The sequence below is a fragment of the Coturnix japonica genome, chromosome 4 (genome assembly GCF_001577835.2).
Source record: "Coturnix japonica isolate 7356 chromosome 4, Coturnix japonica 2.1, whole genome shotgun sequence".
NCBI classification, from domain to species: Eukaryota; Metazoa; Chordata; class Aves; order Galliformes; family Phasianidae; genus Coturnix; species Coturnix japonica.
In genome coordinates, this window is record NC_029519.1 from 80,809,568 (window position 1) to 80,828,465 (window position 18,898).

The 18,898-nt window shown below is 43.7% G+C and overlaps 1 protein-coding gene and 1 long non-coding RNA gene across 2 annotated transcripts in view; one reads left to right on the forward strand and one right to left on the reverse strand.

Annotated features, from left to right (window-relative positions):
* The window catches only part of ATRN (attractin), an 87,617-nt gene that overhangs the window by 19,643 nt on the left and 49,076 nt on the right, over positions 1-18,898 (forward strand). Inside the window, exons 2-5 of the mRNA XM_015862984.2 lie at positions 5,792-5,875; positions 9,344-9,457; positions 16,774-16,902; positions 18,529-18,734. Coding sequence (XP_015718470.1) covers positions 5,792-5,875; positions 9,344-9,457; positions 16,774-16,902; positions 18,529-18,734 — 533 coding nt within the window. The remainder of the gene's footprint in view (positions 1-5,791; positions 5,876-9,343; positions 9,458-16,773; positions 16,903-18,528; positions 18,735-18,898) is intronic.
* Positions 14,310-15,842, reverse strand: LOC116653430. The gene is made up of 3 exons (XR_004307250.1): positions 15,755-15,842; positions 15,156-15,199; positions 14,310-14,386 (listed from the first exon to the last, which is right to left on the reverse strand). It is a non-coding gene; the product is annotated as an uncharacterized LOC116653430 (long non-coding RNA).

The window sequence follows — 18,898 nt, forward strand, 5'->3', positions numbered from 1 at the left end:
CCTCTTTTTCCTGAGCTTAAGAGTAGGAATGGTGGCTTGAGAGATTATTGAAGTGTTCTTCAACTAAGAGAGAATATTGATGTGTCTGTGGTTCATCTGGAGATCAGGACTGGAGACCCTGCTGGCAGCAGGGAGGTTGGAGATTGATGGTCTTTGAGGTCCTTTCCAACCCAAACTCATTCTATCATTCTATAATCTGAATCGATTCTATGATTCTTCCCTCACCCCCTCAACTTACATTGGGTACCTTGTGTATTACACAAAGCCAGGCAGGATCTTGGATAATGCAGTGCATTTGTTTGATCATCCAGTGGCAGACCTTGAAGAGACCTGTCTGGCTCGGGAGCTCTTTCATCATCAGCCTTTGATGATTCTCTTTGAATAACTCCTTTTCTCCCTACTTTCCTCTTACAGGGAGCTCAGTTTATGTTGTTGCTGAAGCAATTAGTGTGAGGTGAGACTGCTTGTGAGAGCTCTTGGCCAAAGGCTGTAAGGATTCACTCTGTGGTTGCGTGCAAGTGAAAAAGGGTTGGTTATCTTCCTTTTCTTCTGCCAAGTTAGATGCTGTGTGATGCACCAGCTCTATTTGTTACTGCTACAACCCAGCAGCCTCCAGGCCCGCCGAGTTGTTTTAGGCAGGGTGAGCACTTGCAGCTTGCTCATCTTCGTTTCAAAGAAGTAGGCCAAGAGCCAATAAATGGGTTTGTGAACAGATGGGGAAAGCACAGAGCAACTGTTAGACCAGCTTCGTAGACAACTGCTGGAGCTGATACCGCCTGCACGGCTCTCGTCTCAGGTACAGGAGCTGGGTGAAGGTTGGCTTCAAAAAGGGGAATCCAAGTGGCCTTTCAACATGGAAATATTTCCACATATAATACAGACACTGGAGAGGGTGTTTTGGAAACAAACACTGAGTCAAGATTGGGATCACAGAATTGCTGAATGGTTGGTGTGGAGCTGCACCTCCAAGATACTGCTTAATTTGAAGAAGAGGATTCTATGGGATGACTGTGATATTACTGTATTTGTTTTTCCCTCAGTTAATTTGAATGGGGAGAATTTACTTTATAAGATTCAGATTTACACTGCAGCATGGATGTTTGAGTTGACTGTCTCATGCTCATGCACTGAACAGAGCCGTGTGTTGTCTGAGATGGGGCTGGAAATAAAGGTAGAAGGATAGGAAATACAGATAGATAGGAATCTAAATGCGAGATGACCTCCATTTGACTTTAGTTGCTGGACCAATTTAGGAGCTAGATCATCAGATGGAGCTACAGCATGTTCCTAATGCCATTGTTATTGCAGTGTCTATAACCTCTGCTTGGGCAACAGTGGTGAAGTGGTGATGTCTTTTGGGATCTGGCATGGATTTTCAGTGCTTGAACTGGCATTGGAAAAGGGAACTCAACTTTGTTGTTTCTGTTGTCTTGAATGATGACTTGGGTAATCTGGTGTCCTGTTATGCGATTTCTTGATGGATATAATTTCCTTAGCTTGCAAATAAAAGTTGTAAGGAGGAGAGGAAGTAAATGTCTTCCATAAAGAGGAATTGAATCATAGAATCATAGAATGGCCTGGGTTGAAAAGGACCACAATGATCATCTGGTTTCAACCCCCTGCTATGTGCAGGGTCACCAACCAGCAGCCCAGGCTGCCCAGAGCCACATCCAGCCTGGCCTTGAATGCCTGCAGGGATGGGGCATCCACAGCCTCCTTGGGCAACCTGTTCCAGTGCATCACCACCCTATGGGTGAAAAACTTCCTCCTAATATCCAACCTAAACCTCCCCTGTCTCATTTATAACCATGTTTAAAACGTACCAAAGTGAGTTTTCAGATGAAATATCATTGCAGTTCCTCCCTGGCAGGAGAGCTGGTTGGACACACAAAACTTGAAGGGATTAATGAGACAACTGCAGGTTTGGGTTGGTTCATTTGGGTTGTGGCTGAGGAGGGGACATGGTTTGAGATCAAACCTGATGCTGAAAGCAGGCCAGGGGCAGAGGCACCAGGCAGCCCCAAATGGGACAGCTATGGGGGGGCATTTGTTTTTGGTGACAGCAGAAGAGCAGGAGTCAGGAATGGGAGCCTGGTGCCCTTCATAGAGGGGCACTGTTGGAAAATAATTTGGTTTCTAGCTTGGTGACTTAATGATTTTTAAGCCTGTAGGAGCTTTTGTGCTTTCTGATCTCTCCTAGGCTGCAGGTACAGACTCAGGCTTTGTTGGAGCTCAGCATCTTGTCGGATTGAGGCGGATATTTCATTAGCAAAGAGATTTAGCATCAGTGGCTGTGTGGATTCCTTTCACCTGCTGTAATTTCACTGACTCTCCTCTCAGACCTTGCTGGGCTTTTCAGGCTCTGCTCTTATCTCTGATCAGCAGCCAGGAAGTCACCTTTCGTATCTTAGAAACGTCCCACGGAAGGGCAGAGCTAACCTCTCCTTTGAAGAAACCATGTTGCCTGTCTTAAATTAACTGTGTCAGTCACTGTGGTTTTTTGAAGCAAGGCCACAATAACCCCATGCAGCGCTATAGGCTTGGGGCTGAGTGGCTGGATGACTGTAAAGAGGAAAGGGACCTGGGGGGGTTGGTTGATGCTCGGCTGAACGTGAGCCCACAGTGTGCCCAGGTGGCCAAGAAGGCCAACGGCATCCTTAGCCTGCATTAGAAATAGCATGATCTAATCTAAACCTCCCGTCTGAGTTTAAAACCATGTAATCCTGCATGTGGCTGATTGCTTTCCATGCCCATACACTGGGACCCGTAGGAAACCATAGGGTAGATCAGTGTGTGGTTTTTGTGTTTACTTGGTGTTCTTTCAGAAAATGAACAAAGATAAGTTGTTAATCAGTTCAGGGTAGAATGCCATTGTTCTGTAATAGGCTGCAGCAACCCTCTCTTTATTGGATGCAACTTCAGATTTACCCGAAACAATGGCTTCTAATTGTGGTGTTGTTTGAGAGGAGAGGGGAGGGAGGAAGAAGACTCACTGTGTGCATCAGTCTCTAGTTTTAGCAGCTTCAAAATGAGGACGAACAGTTGGTTTTCGTGGTAGTTTTCTGTTTTTAGCAGAAGGACTCTGGTGGGAATGCTGGAGTTTTTCTGTCACACTGGAAGCAATGGAAACCAATGAGATCTGCTGAGAATCTGAGGCAAAATTAAATGTTTTCAACACCTTGCTGCCAGCATGTCGTGTGTACCTTTAATGATGTGATGTATTGGAAGGAATATAGAATTTGGATGGAACCAAGAGTTGGACTCATTGATCCTTATGGGTCCCTTCCGGCTTAGGTTATCCTATGATTCTATTAATGACCTTAAAAAATGAATTACTCTGATGCTACGAGCTCCTTGGAGTTTGTGACTCTTTGTGTTCAGCTGTTTAGATTTATTAGATGGTAATTAGAAAACAGCTTTGAGTCTTCACCTCATTGTGCGATTCACGGCTCTGCCGGGACTTTGTCAGTATACAGCAATTTGTATCTAACAAATACACACGTCTAACATTGCTGACACTATTAAGAGCCTGGGTGAAAGTCAGTGAGAAATTTACATCAGCTGTAAGGAGCTGTGGTAGCAATGCAAACAGCCCTTTGGTAGTGTCTGCATGCACGTTAGCATTCATATCTATTTTAAAATCTCCAGTTTTTAACCAGAAATATGCAAGAGTTTTTCCACCGTGGTGGTTTTGAAGGCAGCGTTGTCGCTTTGTAGTTCAGTGCTCTATCTGTGCTTTGCTAAAAGCGTTATCTTTGCACTGTGTGTGTTTTTCCACTCTGACCACGTGTACTCACCCATCATAGAGAACACCTGAAGGACTTGGCTTCTTTCTTTCATAGGGTGCAGCACCTTGAGACCAAGTCATGAAGAATGCCTGTTCCAGTGCATCACCACCTTCTGGGTGAAAATCTTCCTCCTAATATCCAACCTAAACCTCCCCTGTCTCAGTTTAAAACCATTCCCCCTTGTCCTATCGCTATCCACCCTTGTAAACAACCATTCCCCCTTCTGTTTGTATGCTCCCTTCAAGTACCAGAAGGCCACAGTGAGGTCTCCCTGGAGCCTTCTCTTCTCCAAGCTAAACCTTGGAGCTAAAACATCCTTCCCTTCCCAAATCCACACCAGAGGCATTGGGAAGCTGGTGTACCCTGACTTGACTTTAGTGTATCAGCCGTGGGGAGATGGTCAGTGGGCATGGTGAAAGTGGGTTGGGGTTGACTTTGGTCTTTTCCATCCTCTATGATTCTATGATTAGAGTTAGGAATAGTATGGTTAGGCTGCAGGGCTGAGAGTAGCCCTATGGGCACAACCCTGCGAGTATCACGTGTCCCACACTCAATCCAATCTCTTCTCCTTTTGAAGGCCTGAACTCTAATTTTGTTATTATTATTTAATATCCTGTAGTTGTCTGTAGCGGCAACAGCTTCTAAAGCTTAGCGAGGAATCTGAGCAACTTACAGATAAGCATTTAACAGCGTATCGTGGAAATAGGATCTTTTATTTATTTTTTAACTAAATCTTGTGTTTTGTTTTTGCTTTGCCATCACATGATCGTTAATTATATGGATGTTGACACGCTCTGAGATCAGACACGGCTTGGGTTTATGGGTTGTTTATTGTGTAGCGTTGCTCTCGATGGCGTTTCGGTGGTGAATGATTTAATAATCGTTGCCAGAGAAAGTTGTTCAAGGAGTTTTCTGAGCTCTCTGAGAGCTTGGCAGGTTGCATAAGGTTGTTTTTCAGCATGCGAGACTTACTCAGGTTTCCAGTGTCTGTTGGCTCTTGAATGCAAAGTGCTGTCAGCACTGAAGCACTGACATGATCTCTTTTCTACCCTTCCATGGTTATTACATATTACAAGAGGACTAGATTCTGTTTTCTACAGTTAAGAATTTCCATCCCTTTTTGCAAATTCTATGCCAATAGAGAAGTACTTTGAATTTTCAAAGATATTGAAACCTTGAATTGTGGTGTGCATTGCATAGTATCATAGAATAGCGTGGATTGAAAAGGACAACAGGGATCATCTGGTTTCAACCCCATGCTATGTGCAGGGTTGCCAACCAGCAGACCAGGCTGCCCAGTGCCTGGTTTTTGGGAACCCAAGTGGTATAAGGGGTCTGCTGTCCCAAACTTCAACTCTATGCCTCTGTTACCTTTTAGATAGTGTGGTTGTCCTCTCAGTTGTCTGTGATCTCTGGAGAGAAATGTTGAAATCATGGTGGAGGAGATAAGTCATAACTGAAGCCAGTATGTTGCTACCTTCAGGGAGGGCTCGGGTTGGATATTAGGAAATATACTGGCACAGGCTGTGCAGGCAGTGTTAGAATCACCATCCCAAGAGGTGTCCAAGGGCTGTGAGGCACTGAGGGTCATGGTTTAATGGTCATGGGTTGGGGTTGGCCATAGGACTTACAGGTCTTTTCCAACCTTAATGATTCCGTGATTGATTTTGTGTCACTGTATGTGTGTTTGGCTGTTAAATTTCCAATATGAGTGATGAGGATGTGTAAGCAACCTTTGCATGTCTTTGGTCGCTCTTTCCAGTCTCTGTGTTAGGCTTTTCTGGTAGAAAAACCATCACTCTTACTTCATTCTCCAAGGACAATAATCAGAAAGCATGTACACAGACTTGAACAGGAAAATCCCAATTGATTCGTGTTGCATTGTTTTTAAGGGCTCTTCAGAAGGTGAAAACCCAGCAATGGATCTCCTAAATTCAGGATATCCTTTATGAATGCTGTAACTTTGAAGACTAATGCTTGTCTTTATTCTTTTTTGTTTACAGACTCACTGAACCTTCAGGGTACGTAACGGATGGGCCTGGGAACTACAAATACAAAACAAAATGCACTTGGCTAATTGAAGGGAGGTGAGTGGAGTCAACACCTCTGCTTGCAAACAGTGTTGCTTTTGTATTTAGATCTCATAATCTTTTTATTATTATTACTATTCCTAAGGCTGCATAGGGCAGCACCACTTAGTTATGCTTGGAAAATAGGTTTGTTGTATTGTTGTTGTTTGTGCAAACGACTTCCTGAATTTACGGCTTCCTGGTGTAAAATCCACTTGGTTTTGAAACTGCATGGAAAATCAGAATAAATGCACCTGTCTGAGTAAATACTTAAGAGTTTAATACTTAATCATCTGCCATTGTATCGGGCTGTTCAGATGGTCAGGATTCAGTCCATGTTCAATTTTAGGCAGTATGAAAAAAAAAACCTCACACTTAATGCTCATGGAGAGACAGTTTATGTAATGCTGCTCTTGAGGTTTGTTTCTTCTTTTACACAAAGTTATTTGCAAAGATTTGAACTGGGAAGAATCCCTTAGACCTCTCCCTTCATTTCTCTATTGCTGTATGTTTGATCTTTGTATTACTTCCAGCGATCTCTTGCATAGGTTTTAGCAATATCCCATATAGTGTGTACTCTCTGACTGTCATCTGATGGATGGGGCAGCAGATGAAGGGTGTTTTCCACAGTACCATGACTGTAAAATTCATCCTTATAGTCCATATGGCTTTGGTTGGTCAGTTATTATGCTGTACATTAACAGCTATATCTTAGATCACGTTCCATACTGCTCCCTGACACTGTAAGCAGAGTGGTTTATGGATAGGATCACGTCTTGTGAGAGCACAGACAACTACATTTACATTTAACAGCTTTTATACTGAGGTCTCTCAGCATCTTGGATGTTTAGAACTTAATAAAAGACCAGGGTATGTTTTTCTTCAGTCTTCTCTTTCTTTGGGATGCCTGGTGGGTGGGGGTGGAATGGTATTCACTTCATCCACTTCAGACATTTATTTTGGATGACTGATTTACCTCTGAATGTGTTGGGAGCTTATGTTTGTAAGGGCCAAGCTGTTCAGAAATCCATCCAGAGAGCTGCAACTGGGGACCTACCACCAACTCTTAACTGGGAGGAGCCCAGTGCTTTGATGTGGTTGAGCTCCAAGTGAGATGCCCTAAGTGGCAAGACCTCTTCATTTTTGCAGGTAGTAAAAATGCAACTGCATTTACTTTGGAATTACAAGTTAAAAAAAAGAATGTTTTTAAAGGATATTATTACAGACAAAACAGCCTCAGCAATTCGAGTGCAGTCAGCATAACCCTCAGAGCTTCTTCTTACTTATTTATTTTTTCCTTCAGAGGATAATATGTCCTGAGTTCTTATCAGAATGGAGATGCTGCTCACAGGTCCTTCATAACATCATTATCATGACTCCTTCAGCTTCTGCTGGACCCGAGGCTTCTTGGGGAGCTACCACTTTGCGAGGCTTGAAGTGAGACAGTACTTTTGTAGTCAGGCATTCAAGGAGATGTCCTTTTCCTGCTTCTGGGTGTTTGTACTCTGCTGTCAGAGGATGGTGGTGCACAGAAAGACCACGCTGATTGAAACAGCTGAAATATGCACCCCCTGTGAAAATAACCCAAGCTCTCTCTGCCAAATGTGACATTCCCAGAGAGATCTGGACTTGGAAAACAGCTTCTGCAGAGCTGTTAAATTCTGCTAAGTGCCTTCACCTTGGTGCTAGCACACTGGTATGTGGAGGGCATTTGAGGTTAGTAAAGTAAAGGCACAAGCTAAATAAGCAACTGAAGACACTAGATAAATTCAGGTATAAAGGAAGCCATGTGTTGCTTGCAGCACGTTTCCTTTTCACACCACTCCTGACTCTTGGCTGCTGTGTGTGCTGTGTCCTCATGCCAGGGCTGTGCTGCTTACTGCACAGACAAAGCAGATGTGATCCAACCCAGGGATCCCATCTGAGGCTGAGCCTGAAGCCCCACACCTTGGAACTGTGCGAACGAGTGCTCTCTGTTAATGAGTTGCTAGCTCTACTGTAGGTATTCTTTCTGTTCTTGGTCTAAAGCTTTTATTGATGAAGGATTCCACGCTTCTCTACAGCTGTCATGCCATTAAAATAGAAGCAAACCCCCTACAATTTCTTAGAGTGCTTTGTTTTGAAACGACGAGCACTCTCTGTACTTTTCCTTCAGCGAGACGTTGTCCTTGAGTTACACCTGCCTCTCTTTTTCCAAAGGCATGGAGAAGATCAGCGTGCTTACCAAAAAGCATTCTTTTGCTGAACAACTCCCTAAAGAATTCCCATTCTGTCAGAAAGAAGGACTCGATGGCAGGCCGACATTGTATTAGGATGAATGGCAATTTCATTTGAACCCAAGGGCAGTATACTGTTGAGAGATCCTAATCACTTTCATCTATGCTTTTGCGGCTGTGGGTGGGAAGAGGCAGCGTGGCTATGGATTCATTTCCTTTCATCTCAGGTCCAAGCACAAAGCTGGTGGGGTTTTCACCCTCCCTGAGCTGAGCGTTAATGAGATTTCTGCTGTGGCTCTGGAGGGATTCTCTTTAGATGTACCTTTATGTGTGAGCCGTGAAACTAATGGTATCTAAATGTTCATTACATGGTTATGGCTTCATGGGCATCCTTTGTGCATCGAATAGAAGGGACACTGGTGAGTTTTGGTACATGAGTTCCCCTTGCACCTCCTCACTGAGTAAACCAAGCATTTTTCCTGCTGATACATCTCAGGTCACACCTCTGCATTGAATCACTGAATGGTTTGAATTGGAAGAGACCCTTAAAAGCCGTCTGGTCCCACCCCCTGCAGTGAACAGGGACACCCACAGCTCCATCAGGTGCTCAGAGTCCAATCCTGCCTGCCCTTGGGTGTCTTTAGGGATGGGGCATCCACCACCTCTCTGGGCAACCTGTGCAAGTCAGTGCTTCACTACCCTTGTGTTTCTGATTTCCAATTCAGAAGGACTTCTTTCGAGACGGCCTTTCAAGATCCTACAGAAATAATAGGGTAATAAATTAATAGAAGGAAGCTTTCTGCCAGCTTCCAGGTGACTAGATAGTCCACCATAATTGTGTCAATCTGCAGAAAATCCCTTAAAGTAGAGAAAGAGGGGTGTTTAATGGTGGCTGTGATTCTTTACGTGTATTGTACATACATATTTTCATTGCTTACCCCCGCAGAGCCCTATCATTAGAGGTAAAGAGCAGTGGGCTGGTTGTGCCTGCTTTTCAATTTCTGCCCTTTGTGGTGGGGGAAGGTTTAAGGACACAGTTGTTTTTCTGGCTGTAAAGAATCTGTTCCCTTAATAACAGTGGAGCGTGCGTGCCAGAATGAAAGCTGTGACATGTTCAATGCGTCTACATTTGCACTAAACAACACAGTTTTAGTCTTGTTTAGAGGGGAGCTTCACGTTGCAGGAGCTTGTCGGAAGGACTTTGCTGTGTGTGTTGAGTGGCTAATTCCAAATCTTTTAATTCTTTGTATTTGTTTTTTTTTCCTTACAGGCCAAACACGATCCTGAGGCTTCGATTCAATCACTTTGCCACAGAGTGCAGTTGGGACCACTTATATGTGTATGATGGGGACTCCATTTATGCTCCTTTACTGGCAGCTTTTAGGTAAGTTCACTTGTGAAGAGTCTTAACTTTAAGCAGTGCTATTTCTTTAACTTGAGCCTGAATCAGATGTGGCTTATAGCAGCATAAGTATGTTCCAGTAACCTAAATATATAATACTGCCAGTACAGCCCATACAGTGTTCTTTTGTGCAGTCATCGGCAGCATCAACAATTATGGAGTTGTTTTTGCTTTTACAATGAACAGATCATGTTACTACACTGTGGCATGTAAGTATTAGTTTTTTCCTTCCAAATCCTGTTTATTTTAGGCACAGTTATTGTCATCTGTTTGTGCCGGGGGTGATTTGGTGCACTGGCTCCTTCAGGAGCCTAAAACCGCCCCATTTATTGAGCCATGACCGTGACTTAAGGTTCAGCTCGTGGCATGTTCACACTGACACAAGGGAGAAGCCAACTGATCAATGCTGCAGCCATGTAGCTCTTACAGATAAGCATCTCGATGTTCAGAAACAGCAGTAGTAGGTCAGCCTATAAATCTCCAAACTCTAACTTGAGATTAAAGCAGGGCATGCAAACAAAGGGTTGGGGCCATCTCTCCCCATTTGAAGAGAAGAGGAAGCCAGCACTGTGCTAAAAAGAACCTGGAAGCCCTCTCCTGGTATCATGTGCTGAATTGATATGCATGAAGGGGAAGAAATGTCATCTTGACTCATAGTCATTTTGCTCTAATCGAGGTAATTTTTAATACGCCGTCGAAAAGGTGAAATGATCATGATTTGTGCCTGCAGTTCCTGGTGTGTTTTCCAAAAATTAATAGGCTTTTTAAATTGAGGTTATAAGTAGTTCATAGCATGAACAATTACGGTTCAGACTTGAAAATCGTCTGTAAATCACTGGGAAGTCTGTGCCTGAGGACAAGCAAGCGTGAGCTTAATACAATAACATTTTTGAGGTAGGAAAAGAATTCCATTTTTTCCTTTTCTAATTGCTTCTTCAGATGACATTTGAGTTTCATCTTCATTAGTACTGTGCTGTGTTGTTCACTAACCCAAGTTCAGGAAACAGCAGATGCTTCTAATTTTGATGAAGTGCGAAAAAGGCATCTGTTGAAAAATACTTTTCTCCAGTACAAAAATAAACGCTCTACAATTTCTCAGGCTGTCTTCATATTTTATTTATTTTCTTGGCTCGTATTAAATTTTTAACATTAACCAAAGCCATCTTTTGCTCTTCACTGTTTTTGCACCACGCCGGAGGACTTGAAAGATTGAGCTTTGGACCTCTGGGCACTGTCAGCTTTCTGAGTTTGTTGATAAACACTGGAAATTCCTCCCAGGACTCTCCAAAGCTCAGCTTTTTTTAATATTATACCTCTTTTTTATACCTCAATTCCTTCTCTGCTAATTTTCTCAACTTTCTGATGTTCACATTCGTTTGTTTAAAATACGATGTTCATCTTGGAAATCCTCAGCACTAAACTATGGAGCAGTTGACATCAGTTTTACCTGTTTTAGCTGCAAGACTGAATTTCATAGAATCATGGAAAGGCCCACAATGATCATCTGGTTTCAACCCCCTGCTGTGTGCAGGGTCACCATCCAGCAGCCCAGGCTGCCCAGAGCCACATCCAGCCTGGCCTTGAATGCCTGCGGGGATGGGGCATCCACAGCCTCCTTGGGCAACCTGTTCCAGTGCGTCACCACCCTCTGGGTGAAAAACTTTCTCCTAAGATCCAACCTAAACCTCCCCTGTCTCAGTTTCAAACCATTCCCCCTTGTCCTATCACTATCCACCCTCATAAACAGCTATTCCCCCTCCTGTTTATACACTTTCTTCAAGTACTGGAAGGTCACAACAAAGTCTCCCCATTGCCTTCTCTTCTCCAAGCTAAACAAGCCCATTTTCCTCAACCTTTCCTCATAGGAGATGTGCTCCATCCCTCTGATCATCTTAGTGACTCTCCTCTGGACCCGCTCTAAATTTCTCCACCATCTACATGTATGTAGAATATCCGCATCAACTATTTACTAAACTCCTTGTAGCCTGAGTGCGTGGGGTGGTCCCACCCAGTACATTAAGCTTTGCTTCCATGAAGCACTGTTAGAAACAGATTTGCTGGTTTGTATTGGCAATCGTAGGCAACTTAATACTGTTTAAATGTTTTGCTTCAGGAACACAAGAATGGAACAGGGAGCTCATAAAAATCCAGCGCTCTCATCAGCACAGAATGGGGAATTCTGAAGCAGATAACATACACTCTGTTGTCTGTGAACTTCGTTGTTATTTTTCACTTCGTGTTAAACGTTTACTGGAGCTGTTCCTGAGCATTTACCCTTGTTTTGGGCTGGTCAGCAGGCTGTGTTCTTCTTGCTCACAATGACCTCTTTCTGCAAGACCTTTGGCCGCCCCGAAGCACCTCACCGTGGTATTGGGCACAGATGGATGGTCACAGTGACAGCACTGACAGATGGCACTGGCTGCCCCACGGACATCACTGCCCTGCCATCAGCACATGGGAGCAGTTCCCTTTCTGTGACTGCAGCCAGGCGAATGTGGCACTGCCAAACCCAACTTGAGACAGAATGTGGGGTGGTTGCATTGGAAGGGGCATTCAAGGCCCTAATCCAAAGGTTGGATGGGGCTCTGGGCAACCGGGATCTAGTGCCTGATTTAGTGCTTGGCAACCCTGTGTGCAGCAGGGGGTTGGAGTTGGATGATCTTAGAGGTCCCTTCCACTCCAGCCATTCTGTAGATTCCTTTCTCATCTGTTTGGCCCCTGGCCTTCAGATTGGTCACTGGCTGGATGTGCTCCAGTATGTTTTGTGCTGGGTCTCTCAAACTGGAACCAGTAGTGTGGTCTCCTGAGAGCTCTTCGTTCCACATCCCTCAGCACATTAGTTAGAAACTTCCTGTTCTTCACTTCTCCTCCTTCACTGTACACGCATGTTACATCTCCTCTGACCCCACTCCTTCCCATTCCTGTGTTAGGGTTTGTTTTCCTTCCACTCCCCCAAGCCTCACGTTCATTGCCATTAATCATAACTTGTATTGCTGCCACAGGCACTTGTAAATGCTCGTGCTTTCTTCTGCTTTGTCCTCAGCACCCTTCCTGAACCACTCTGCAAACCCTGCTCGCAGCCCACAGTCTGCTTGTGTTGTATTGCTTACAAGCATTATATCACCTGCTGCACAATGTCCCACACTGGCAGTTACCCTGTATGCTGCCTGTGAGGCAGCTGGTGCTTTGAATAAGTGTGATTTACTTAATCAGAACATCTCCGGAGAGGAAAAGGCCACTGTGATCCCCAGCTCACCCTTACTGTGCCCACTGTCCGCAGCCATCATTGCCACTGGTGCTGTATGTCCCTTGTCAGTGCTGCAGCAGCAGTGCTTATTGCTGTCATTAATGAAACAGGGAAGGTGCTTTCAAGAAATAGTTTGCTTTGGGTGTTGCCAGCTCTCAGTAATTAGTTGGATTGGTTCTTGGTAATTGGTTTTGTAACAGCTCTGTCTCCCAAAGAGCCCACTTTTAGGAGTCATCTCCTGGCTCGAGCACGTTAGCTTTTCCTTTAAGAACAGAAACTTGAGATCTGTTTCCTTATCCTCCTCCCCCGCTTTCTTTTGGCATTGATTTATTTTTAATCTGCTCTGGCTTCTATTTTGGGTTTGTTTATTTTTGTTTGGGTTTTTTCTGTTGCTGTTGGGAGCGTGGCTAACGCAGGGGGAGTGCTTTAATAAGGTGCAGCTTTGCACACACGTACCCAGATAAAACAAAAAGGATGATTTTGTGCTGCATATTAGGAGATTGAGAAGCCACCATGCCACCAGTTTTTGCCATTAGCTTCATCCTTTTGCTTTCCTGTGATGTGAATTCTGCATCCTCCTCCTCACCGCACACAGCTCCCACCTTCCTCCTTGCTGAGGCTTCTCATCTCTGCCTTCCTGGCAGGTTCTGTCTTGAGGGGGAAGGATGAATCCATGCTCCTCATCCTGCCTCCATAGCAAATAAAGGAAAAGGAAGAGAGGAGATGCCCTTCATTCCAGCTAATTCCCATTGGTGTGTGGTGCAGTAAAAGGGATCAAAGCACAACGAAGGGTGATGGCAAATGAGTGCCTTACTGTTGTTTCCACTGACTTGACAAGTCCAGTGCACAGCAAATAGAAGTATTTTGGGCCAAAACAGGGGCTTGCCTTACAGCTTCTAAGAAACAGAGTCATTGGGCAGCTCGGCTGAGTAGGAGTGTTTGTTTGCTTTGGAGTAGTGGTGGTTGCGAAATGGTCTGCAGCTTTCAGTTGTGAAATAGAATGATCTTGGCCAAAGCCTGGAGAGATTCTGGATTGTTGTTTAAGGGAAGTTTTCCTATAAGGTGTTACTCAGATTGTGCCTACAGGATTTTTTCCCAGGGGTTTGAAAGGATCTCAAGAGATCACTGAGTCCCACCCCAATGCTAAAGCAGCTCCCTATAATAGGTCACACAGGTTGGTGTCCAGCTGGGTCTTGAATATCTCCATAGAAAGAGACTCTGCAACCCTTCTAGGCAGCCTGTTCCATTGCTCCATCAGTATGTGTTAAACTTGTGCAGGTGGGATAAATCACACGGGTCATTCATTTGGAATCTCAATAGCTGTGTAACAACATAAAACGTGTTGCTAAAACTGCTTTCCTTATCCAAGTCTGGCTGCATCTGTGCTTTGAAAACACCACCAGTGCACAGGGAACATCCCTCGTGCTGTTTGTCTTCAGAGGAACAGAACAAGGTGGTGAGGAAGGAAGGAAGGAATAGAGCTAATGCTGTGGAGGTACCAAGCATTTACTTTATTAGAGAAGATGATTTGAGGAGGGGGTGGGGATAAGCGTGTGCTTTCATTCCTGCTGTTTGTTCTGTCCTTTGCTTGGTGTTTGCTGCGTTGCTCTCCCTTCTGCAGGGCTTCTTCCAGCTGAATTGCTGCTTCGTATCAGGGAAATGTGCTGCGAGGATGAGACCAAAGGAAGATAAAACAGAACAAAGGAGTTTTCTCTTTGGTCCTCAAGCTGTAGTTTGCCTTTCCCCTGAATTATATTCGGATATCTGTTTTCCCGTGGCGGAGGCATGCTGTCCTACAGTTTGCATTACAAAGGAAAACTGTATATGGAGCAAATAGCAAAGAGAAGTTTATTAGGCTTTTTGTTCTTTGATATTTTGGGAGAATGGTCTTTTGGAAGAGATCATCCTCAGATCACAAGTCTGAAATTTCAGCACGGAGCCGGGCACCTCTGATGCACATAGAAGAAAAAGCAGCACGTTTTGCCTTTTAATCCTGTATCCTTGAGATCTGAAAGGGAAAAATAATTGGCCTCCTCACTAGGAAAATATGTATTGAGCTCCATATCTGCAAGTGTGCTGCCGTTGTTTAGCCAAAACAAGAGGTGAGGTTACAGCGTTATTATGGTGTGTTGGTGAAACGAAGAGTGAGTTTTGGTCAGTGGGCTGACTTGTGCAGAAAGGGCCATTGTGAAGGCTGGATATTTACCCTAACATAAGTAATGTGCCTCTGTTATTTTTAAGGCAAACACCCCCTCATTGTATAGCAGAAGCCTTCAGTCAGGATCACTGCGTGTCTGCTGTTCTTCAAGCCTATCATTGTATTGTATTACGGGCACAGAAAAATTTAGGTCACAAAAAGTGCTTTGCAAGTGATGTGAATGGGTTGCTGTGGACAGCTGTGGGTTCTTTCCATAGGTACAGAAATGCACTTACCCTACACCAGCAGCCATCTTCAAAGCTCCCTGTTCTGAATAACTCTGAAAAGAGGAAAAATAAGATCTTTTAAAAGGAAAAACTCTTTTCATCCTTGCTTTTAGCTGCTGTTGCCCTTGGATGTGCAGGATGTGAGCACAAGCTGGGTCCTGCTTTTCCAGGACCCCATATTTGTGCAGTGTTGGAGGCTCGGCTTTCAGAAGGTTTGGGCTTGGCCTTTGCTGGAACCAGGATGGACACTGGGGGGGAAAACTGGTTCTATGTAAGAAAAATAACAGCCAACTATGAATAGATGGCGACAGACAATATACTTTGCTCAGGTAAAGGACTAAAAAGGATGCAATAGACTTCAAAGTTATGCCTGCTCTTGTGTCTTGTGTAAGGGAGGAGTTGACTTTGTTTTGTGGGTGTCAGGCTTCTATTAAGAGGGATAAGCTTTCCCTTTCACATAGAAGCTATTTTGTGCAATAGGTGAATTGTGAGAGGTTCATTTACTCCTTCCGGTTTACTTCAAGTATTTACACAATATATTCTATAAACCTGAACTGTGCCCGCTTGAGTAGAATCAAATACTGGTGAGTGAGGGTGGTTATACTGACTTCTCATAGTGGAGAGCCCAAGAGGCAACAGTGGCTGATGGGGCAGCAGATGTAAAGCCAGCAAGGGCTTTCCTCTATCACTGCAGAGTTTAATTGCTGAACTACTTGCTGCAGATGTTCCGGGCTAAAGAAAGCAAATAGATAGCATTCTGCAGGTCAGAAATGGCCTCAACTGTGTGTTTCCATCAGCTGGATAACTACACCACCAGCATGCTCTGTGCTTGCTTTGTTTGTTGCAGTTTTTCCCAAGGATCTGCTGAAATTAGAGGGAGATCACTGGCTTGACAGAGCTGTCATTTGGCTTGGTACAGCGGGTTCTGTGCTTTTGTGACATCAATTTCTATCTTGAAATGTGTCACCTTGTTTCAGGAACAGATCCTGTTTCAATTGTAGGAGAATAGCAGGAGAGGTAAGTAGGTTTTTAGAAGTATAGGAAAACTGATTGCAGACAGCTTCAGGGTTACTCAAGCCAAATGCCTTTATTATACATTTATCATTCAGAAGAACCCACTTGGCTACTTCAGGGTTTTCCATTTGCATTCCTTTCTTCAACCATTCCTTCTTTCACACTGAAATCATGCATGCTGACAGCAGTGGTAATGCTATTTTCAGTGCCCTAAGGTTTGTCAGGAGTCCTTGGTTGGTAGTGTGGCCACTGTTTGGCACATAATTAAGACACGGATTAATAAACTGGTCCCTGCGGGATGTAGATTTATTTTTCTGAGGGGGTCCTGTGGGTTCTTAGTTCATTCGGAATGGGTTCCTTGGAGATTGTGGACTCACAAGCTTGATCTATTTTCTTTTGAAATGTTTAAGGAGTTCTGTTGAATAAAACCTGTTTAATAACTGCCCTGTGAAAATGGTAATTACTGTATGCAAATTCATCATGCTTCAAATGGATGCAAATAAATACTTTTGATTTCAGTTATTCTGTTCATACTGATATTGCATACTGTGTTTGCTTCATTTTGCTCCCTTTTTGTTTCATTTCAACCTTTTTTCCTTTTCCTCTTTTGCAGTGGTCTGATCGTTCCTGAGAAAGACAGCAATGAGACGGTACCAGAAGTGGTAGCTACTTCTGGATACGCTCTTCTGCATTTCTTCAGTGACGCTGCTTATAATTTGACAGGGTTTAACATCACATATAAGTAAGTGGTACCGCTCCAAAGTGATTTGTACATTACATAAATGATGCAGGTTGAGCAGAAGGAGGTTTCCTCTTCCCTCAGTCTTGTCTTGGAGAAAGCAGTTGCCACTGAAGCATGTAATTACGAGCAGATACTTGAATTTAGATTCTATCTTTATTATACTCTTGCACTGGCTAATAACTGTAATGTGCTCAGCATCAGCTTCAGTTGTCAACTGTAAGTGTGGGCAAATGTTTGCTCAGAAAAGACATCATACTATTTATTTTATATTATTAGATTTATGTGATCGTATTCCAGCAGGCAGAACTGGTATGTTGTGTGTCCTTACGCATGTTGTAGAGATGTTTCTACACAGAAATGCTTTCGCATTTCACTTGGGACACTGGGTGGGACCCTATTACTGAGCACCCTTCAGCATGGAACTCTGCTTTTCATTCAGTCCTTGGATTGAATTGCTGAATCTGACTTCTTATTCTAGAATGGTTTTATTCTGTTTTGGTTTTTTTTTGTTTGTTCGTTTCATGTTTGAGATGTGAGACATGTAAATATGGTTGTACAAATGATGTATGTGCTACACTAGGAGATTTTAATGTGGGTGTAAAGCTCTGTCTTCTAAAAGAACCAGCTGCAAAGTCCTCAGTTTCAACTGACTAAAGTGAGTCGCTCAGCATTGAAGCCAGTTTTGGTGCTTCCCTCCTTTTTAATCACTTCAGAATACAGCCAACTGTTGGAAAAATGTGGGGCATCCAGGAAGCTTTTGCCTTGTTGCCTGAAGCACAGGAGCTAAGTGCTTCATTCTGAAAGGGTGGCTGATACCATAAACCATGACACCATCTACTGCCAACTGTCAGCATTGCACTGATGCGATGGTGGTGAAGTTGTAGCTGTAGACATCCCTGTTCATTGCAGGGGAGTTGGACTGTCAGTTCTAGTTATTAGATCTCAATGTTTCTGAGGAGTGGTGATTTATTTCTTTTGAGTTTATTGGTCTTTAATGCTACTACTGGAGACAGGTATTGTGGAATCATGTGGAAGCCAAGTGGTTCCACCTGTTGCTTGATAGTGAGAACATTGGGAAGTAGTCCTTGAGTTATTGGGTAGTCCTTGGGTAGTCCTTTGGGTTGACCCTTTGGGTCCTCAACAAAGCTGTGTCTGATTTTGCCTCAGTTACATTGCCAAAGCTATAGAATTAGAAATGATTCAGAAGGAACACATCTCTGGCTTGGGATTCATCTCGAGTGTGTTCATTGTATAAACAGATCCTAGAACAGCATCTAAATGTGAGTAGCTTAAGTCTACATTGCAGAGATACCACCAAATCCTTGCGTGCTGATGGAATTCTTCACTTACTGTTGAGGATTTTGAGGCAATTTGTTAGCAGTATAACTAGCTAAAAGTCACTCAGGTAATCTTTTATTGGTTTAACTCATTAAGTGAGGCAGCTCTGCACATTATAGGTACAGAACAGATGCAGGTCCATCACATCGAACTCTAGCTGAGTCTCGTCTTGCTTATTAACAAACAACTGAACTGCCGTATTAACTTCTGTTCAGCATCACTCTTGTACTCGTTAATAAGAAGAGCCTGTTTCATTACTGATGAAACTTCTCTCCCTGACGTTTGCAGTTTCAATATGTGTCCCAATAATTGCTCTGGCCGAGGAGAGTGCAGGCTCAGTAACAGCACCAATGCTCTTGAATGTGAATGTGCCAAATACTGGAAGGGAGAAGCTTGTGATATTCCCTACTGCACAGATGATTGCGGGGCACCAGAGAGAGGATTTTGCAACTTCAATGAAACTAAAGCATGTGTTTGTTCTGCAGGCTGGCAAGGTAAGTCTGAATATTATGGAGCACCTCTTGTTAAGATGATATCTTTTATGTGTATGGTTCTTGGAAGTGTCTCTTCTTGACAACTGTGCTTTAACTGGGAAGAAGCTTCCATCCAGCTTCTCCTAGTGGGAGATCATTGGGAAGATGTTCTTGTTAGCAGCTGC